This window comes from Solanum dulcamara, chromosome 3 (genome assembly GCF_947179165.1).
Source record: "Solanum dulcamara chromosome 3, daSolDulc1.2, whole genome shotgun sequence".
NCBI classification, from domain to species: Eukaryota; Viridiplantae; Streptophyta; class Magnoliopsida; order Solanales; family Solanaceae; genus Solanum; species Solanum dulcamara.
Window position 1 is genome coordinate 77515502 of NC_077239.1, and position 7351 is coordinate 77522852.

Genomic DNA, 7351 nt, shown 5'->3' on the forward strand with positions numbered 1-7351 from the left:
AATTTAATTAATTTATAATTCGCCATAAATATTTAGCATTAATTATGATTTAAATTTGTATAATATGTACGTTTATATAATTTAAAATTTATATAATATAATTTTATACAACTGTTTAAAATTTAAATTTATTTAAAAATAAATTAGTTATACAACCATACTAACGAATTATACAAATAAAATAATGTGCTCATAAATATACAAACCATAACGGAAGAATCTAATTAAATTTATTATAATAATTATTTATGAAATTTAGCTCATTTTATCAACTCAACTTCTTTGTTGTAAACTTTATCGGCCCATTTATTGAGTGGCAAGGAGCAAAGTAGGCACCTCTGTCCAAGTTTGCCATTTATTGAGTGGCTTTTGCTATAGCTGCTACTGCCACCACTCACACAGTGCCACCAAAATACCCACATGGCAACCACTCTCTCCTACACCTTCCCTAGCAACACCACCAGGTTCTTGATTACCAGCACCAGGCCTTCTTGCCGGCGGCTCCCAACAGCCACCAATATCTCCACTGAAGACCAACCATGCTCCTCTTCAGGTCAATCCCCAAACACACACACCCCCACCCACCCACTCCTCGCGGGTCTGTGAAAGATATATGCTTAGTTGCTATTATATGTTTTGTTACAAAATCTTGAAATTAGGGTGATGGTTAAAGAACTGAAAAGATCAAGACTTGATAACTTAATGGTCGATTCAAGCTTGTTAAATGTGAATATTAAGTTGGGTAGGGAGTGAAAGTGTACACTACACTTAATTATGTTTTAAAGTTATGTTTTTGGGTGTGTAGAGATTTAGCCCCAACTCACATTTGTTATCAATTTTTATGCTTCACGTGGTATGAGAGCAGGCTGAAAATGTTAGTGCTATAACTGTTTTGCTCTGCCATGTTAAACAGTGCATTGACAAAGTTGCTAGCTCTTGTTGACAATGGTAAAATGACTTCTGGTTCTTGAGTTTCATGGGTTGATAGGCATTTTTCAGTTCTCCCTGTAACATAATCTTATCAATTCTCTTTGGAAAATGACTTATTTGTCAATTTTTATACCTTTTACATGTGAAGTGCACATTTGCAGGAATAAAATGATAGTGTTATCCACTTGGCACGTTAAATAAATTTAAAAAGTTGATGCAGTAACTTCAAACCCCCATCTTTTTTTAGATTCAATGTTTTCATTAGGACGCCCTTGTTCTTTCCATTTTGTACCATGAAATTTGAATTTAAGTGGCAAATGCAGCCTGTTATCAAGGGGCAGTGCAGTCTTATGGTCTGCAGAAGCAACGAGTACAATTAAATAACATATCGAAGGCTATGAGAACGAGAAGACTTGGATCAGCTGGTAGACAAAAGAAAGGAGCAATTAGATGTAACATTGAACTTCAGGACTTCATTGGTGGAGATCTCATTAAACTTGATTTGGGTCAATGGTTATCAGATGTGGAAGAACACAAAGCCATAGCAATTTACTCTCCTCATGAAGGGGGTTACGAAGGACGCTACCTTACACGTCTTAAGTACCAGGGATATCATTTCTTAGACCTTTCTGCTCGTGGCCTCGGTGACCTTGAAACCACTCTTACCAAATTCCACCCTGTCTGCCCTGTAAGTAATAACAATTCGCACACAATATGCATATTCTCAAACACAAACTTGCAGTGTCCAGTTGACTCTCACTTGCAATTATATTGTTGCAGGCTCATGTTGGAAAGCAACCAATAGCTAGATGGTATTTTCCTCCGGAAGTTGATTATAGGCTTTCTTTACTTCCTCCAGATGCTAAAGGATTAGTGGTTTGGATAATAGAAGCCAAGGTTAAATCTACCCCTTCAAGTGTTCATGATCTTATTAGTTTGTCAGCAGTATTTTGACTAGATCTTTGTTAATTGTTTTGACATAAAATGTTCAGGTATTATCAAAGGCAGAGCTGCAGTTTCTTGCTTTACTTCCGACACTTCGTCCTAACGTGAGGGTCATTGCAGAGTGTGGTAACTGGTAAGATTTCCCTTTTAATGTAGAAAGCATCTTTTGGGGTTCTTTTTTTCATCTTTTTGAGAATTGCGAAGGGTCTATCGAAAGTAGCCTCTCTACCTCTAAGGTTGGGGTGAGGGTGAAGTCTGCGTACACTCTACCCTTCGCAGCAGACCCCACTTTGTGAGGCTACACTAGGTATGCTATTGTTGTTGTTCATCTTTTTGAGAATTGAACCCCCTTTTTTTGGACTAAGAGGTGCAGCTTCATGTTTGTTTTTGAATATGTAGGAGCCTTTTATGTTTTGATTCCTTACATGACTATTCTATTCATTATTCATTACATTCCCTTGGGCTACGACCCTTCCCTGCACCTTGCACGCTTCGTGCACTATGCTGCCCTATCTTTTCCTTTTACATGACTATTCTATTCATGGCATGTACAGGAGAAAGTTCATGTGGAAGCCACTCAAGGAAATTGCAGGTCTATCTCAGTCATAATGAAGAATATGAGTCCACAATATTGGAACTTGACACTGTGAATTAGGCATTTACTTAAGGTGTTGCACTACTATTGATAGCTTTTTATGATTTTTCCCATAAGCAGTGCAACTTTTGTTCATTTCCAAATCCCATCACCTTGTAGCAAGTAAGAATAGCTACTAGGTTCTTGTGTATAATTGTATGCTTCAAATGTTGTACAATGTACATCAATGTATATGAAGTTAGCAAAATTTTCACAAAAATGAATAATCAAAATAGAAATGATTTTCGAATTTGGAGTTGTCTTTGTCCCACCTTTCCTTACTGAATTTTCATAAATAGCTAACTGATGAAATATAATAGGACCTCCTTAGCTACAGTTTAATAATTACGTTCCATACCTATAATTCTATTTGCTATGTCAATTTTCGTTTGTATATCTCTCTGGAATTTAAAAAGTTATACAAATTGGTCTTCAATTTAACTAATGTAAATAGGAGATAATTTCGATTTTTAAAATGGAAAGAAATCCCACAAATTACGCTTATTGTCTCTAATAATAATTTCTTACCATATATGACTTGTATTTGTATAGATTGATTATTTGAATTTTTGATTACTGTAGTTATTGGATATTTATCGATTGATTACATAATTTGTATATGTATCAAGAAACTCTTTTGATTTGTATTTTTATTAATTGACTATTGGAGTTACTGGATATGTATAACTTGATTATATAATTTGTATATGTATCGAAAACTTATTTGCTTTGTATTTGTATAAATTGACTACTGGAGTTATGATGATATGTATAATTGATATATCATTTGTGGATGGGTATCAATTGAATACATAATTTGTGTATGTATTTCAATATTTGTATAGATGAAGACTAATTATCATTTTTTGGTTCTTATTGAATTGTATAAAGCAATGTTTGTCATGGTTGTTTGACGATAAATTCAACTTCTTAAATAAACATCATTAACATGTATAATTGCATAAATTATTCAACAATAGGAGTAGTTATACAAATATTTGTATGTGTACAATTGATTCAACATACAAATAAATAAACTATAGAAATGCTGAATTTATACAAATATTATCTAGTGTAGAATTGTAGGTAATATCCAAATATGAACCTTAAAAATTCACATGTGGGTTAAAAATTATGTAAATATACAAATCAAACTGTATACAATTACACTCATAGCAATAAACATGGATACAAATAAATTCAAAGAGTCATATACAACAAAATATCAAATTTTTTAATACAAATACATATCACAAAAAAATATATACAAAATTAAATTATACAACTAGCTCAAATTTATAGATCTATATTCTTCATTGGATCTAATTTCTTCAATAACTCTAGATTTAGCAAAAAATCTTGCAAATTTTTCACAAATACCCCAAATTTATAGATCTATACTCTTCGATGAATCTAATTTCTTCAATAGCTCTAGATTTAGCAAGAAATCTTGCAATTTTTTTAAAATTTTGAGTTAGACCCAAAGAAAAAGATGGGGATCTAATTTTACCGGAAGATTGAAGATGATGAAGAATTATTTCTAGTAATTCTATTTGGTGGAGATTGTTCCTCCATGATTTGAATGTGTGTGATGATTATACTGAGATTTCAAGATTATGGCCAGAAAAAAATATGAAACAACGGGAGAAATTGAAACAAATTATACAAATACAAAAACTAAAAATGGATGAAAGTTAAAATAAATAAAAAAAACTGAATGAAAGTTACTTGGATTTGATTTTGCATGATTAGAGGGATGAATAAAATTTTCAAATTTTGAATTTTGATTCGGTTGAATGATTTAGGGGGAATTGAGAGATTTTAGGAGCAAAATAAGTGGGTGTGATAAGAGAGAGAGTGTTGATTTGTGTAAAAGGAGAAAAAAGGATACTACACATTCTGATACAAAATGTGGGACCCGACATATAGCCATTTTCTTAAACTATAACCATTTTTTTAAACTATTTTAAACTATAGTTATGAAGCATTATTAACTACTAAATATTAGTTTAGTTATGTAATTTTTCCCTTATTAGACCTTGTATTACAATAGCGGGAAAAAAAATACATAACCCAGTCTTAGTCTGTCTTGTGAACAATTTTTGGTCCATTAATATGAGTTGGTGAAGATTTTAAACATGTGCACTTATGTGTAGTATAGGAACATATGGGAATTCCTTTTTTGCATTGAGTAATTTTAACACAATCACAATCTACTATGATTATATATATCGACTTCAATTATAACATGCTCGAGGTTTTATGACTTACTAGCTATTGAAAAACTTATATGCATTCCGAATCTATTCACTCTCGTTTGTTTTTATCACTAAATAATCTGTCCCCTAAAACCATTTTTAGGAGTTCTTCAAAATTCAAGATTCTCTAAAATCCTTAAGTATAATTGGCTCGAAGAAATTAATTGAAGATAAAATACATCGCATAGATAACAAGAAGTCAAAGAGAGCAAACATAAACCATTTTCCAACATGATCAATATGAAAATAAGGGATCTTTATTGAACCCTATGAAAAGGGAAAACATAAATCATTGTTCAATTTTGCACATGAATAGAACAAATCAGTTTTGGTGAGTCTTGTGAACCCTTTTTGTTCCATAATTAGCTGGTGGAGCTTGTTGACAAATGCATTGATGGTTTGTCAAGTTGCATATGGGATGTGCGTCTATGCATTTCACAAACTTAGCACAATCTGCATCCTTAGAACATCCTCCTGCCGCATGGCTTCCTTGTCCTACCAACATTGGTTAGTGAGGTACACAAAAATTTTCATAAGCATAATATCAACATTTGAAGAAGTGAACAAACGAATGAATTATCATAATAATAGCGTAAATAAGTAAATTTACACAATCACATCACTTAAAAGATAATTGTACAACATTCTATCCAGAGTATAAGTTGCAATAGATAAAGAAAATTGCTTACCAGAAAAAATAAGCAAAAGGGAGACCAAGAAAATCTTAAAAAATGTTGCCTTCTCCATTTTCTTCCAAGTTTTATGGTAGCACAAGAGTAATTAACTATATATGTGATTTGTATTATTGATTTTAGTTGTCACTCTTAGCAATGTATTTATAGGGAAACAAAGACATTAGGTTGATGGAGAAATAGTAAATATTAAATAAGATAAATTCGAATCTCACAGGATCAAATAATTTTATGTTTTTTCCATAAATAGTGTAGCTAATTAAAGAAATACTATTAAAGATTAAGGTAACACAATCTTTTCTTGCAGGACTAGTTAGTAAAGTGATGTTTGACAAGTAAGATTTTCACACCACATAACTATATAAGACATAATATTACCCAATATATAGACATATTTTCATATTTGTCAAACATAGCAACATTTCACAATATACTTTCACCAAACTTTCAATTGATGCAGAAATGGTAAAAAAGATAACCTCAAATCTGGAAGGATCAAATAATTTTATGTCCTTCCCAAAAATAGTGTAGCTAATTAATTAAAGAAATTATATGAAAGACTAAGGTAACACAATCTTTTGTTGCTGGAAGAGTGAGTCAATTTTTCCTTTGATGTTTGACAAGTATATATTTATGCTCACTTAAGAAATAGAACAATTCGATTTATTACTTAGTAATCTAATTGCAACAGATTACTTAGAACGCATTAATCCTTCATATAATGGACGACTAGCTTTCTTTAATTGTTCATAAAAATGCTTAGCCTCGTCATTTGGCTCGTTTTGAGCCTTTGAGTACAATTATAATTTATCTCGACTTTTGTGATAATTACCTGAGTTCCCTCTTTTTTCCAGATTTCTGATACGTACGAATGACGCTGATACATCGCGATTTGATACATAAGTTTTTTTCATGATATATCGCTAGTTGATACAAACCAAACATTGTAATATCAATAAAACTTGTGAATCAGCTTATAACACCTAATATATCATGAACACAACAAAAATAGCAGTAAAAATAAGTTTTACTGATACATTTTGTGTTTGATTTGTATCAACTAGCGATGTATCATGAAAAAGACTTATTTATCAAATCACGATGTATCAACATCATTTCTATGTATCAGAAGAGGGATTTTTGAAATTTTTACAAATGATAGGGAATAATTGAAAATATAGGAATATAAGGTATGTAATTTGATAATTTTTCCTAAATTTTATATAAAAGAATCTAGGTAAAAGCCCAATAGTTTTTTTTTTTACATAAATTTAAAAAAAGTAGCTTGTTTAATCACATTCACGGTCATAAACTTTCTTAAATCATATTTTTGATTTAATTTAATATAAATGAGTCGGCTTGGCTCAGCTTGGGCTCCGTCATAATCTAGAAAAGCTCTGTTGAGCTACGCTCGATAATATTTAAAGTGACTCGGCTCGATGCCTAGGCCTAATTGCAGTTCATTTGATCGAGTACGAAACAATTCAGCTTCAACATTTCTTGTGTTTAAATAAGGGAGCGTTTGGTAGAATATATTAGTAAAAATAATATATGCATTAATTTTGTGTATTTAGTAGTATTTTATTTGATAAGTTTTTTCATGTTATAAATACAATTAATGATTACATTAATATAGTTATACTCTATTATGTATTGTGGAGTGTATTATTAATACATGAAAATCCATTGTATTAGTAATGCAAAGGGATTTAATGTATGCATTAGCATGGTTAAAGACCCAATTGTTCCTCAAAACTTTTTTTTACATCTTTCCACTATATTTATGAAGGGTATCTTTGTAAATAAATATTTTTTTAAAAAAAATTATGCAATGCATTTTATTTTTAATACATCAAATCAAAAAATGCATAAGAAATAATCTTGCATAATTA

General features: G+C 31.1%; 1 protein-coding gene across 1 annotated transcript; it reads left to right on the top strand.

The window, feature by feature from the left end:
• Window positions 1-280: 280 nt before the first annotated feature.
• LOC129883081 (NAD(P)H-quinone oxidoreductase subunit N, chloroplastic) lies at window positions 281-2759 on the top strand. The gene is made up of 5 exons (XM_055957649.1): window positions 281-553; window positions 1254-1618; window positions 1711-1827; window positions 1923-2008; window positions 2430-2759. The coding sequence occupies exons 1-5, from the start codon at window positions 421-423 to the stop codon at window positions 2482-2484; spliced, it is 756 nt and encodes a 251-aa protein (XP_055813624.1). The 5' UTR covers window positions 281-420; the 3' UTR covers window positions 2485-2759.
• The last annotated feature ends 4592 nt before the right edge of the window (window positions 2760-7351 follow it).

Excerpts from the sequence above, each read along its gene's own strand:
- LOC129883081 (XM_055957649.1), top strand. The coding sequence starts at position 421 with ATGGCAACCACTCTCTCCTACACCTTCCCTAGCAACACCACCAGGTTC. Across the intron at positions 1,619-1,710 it reads AATTCCACCCTGTCTGCCCT|GCTCATGTTGGAAAGCAACC; the intron begins GTAAGTAATAAC and ends ATATTGTTGCAG. Across the intron at positions 2,009-2,429 it reads ATTGCAGAGTGTGGTAACTG|GAGAAAGTTCATGTGGAAGC; the intron begins GTAAGATTTCCC and ends TGGCATGTACAG.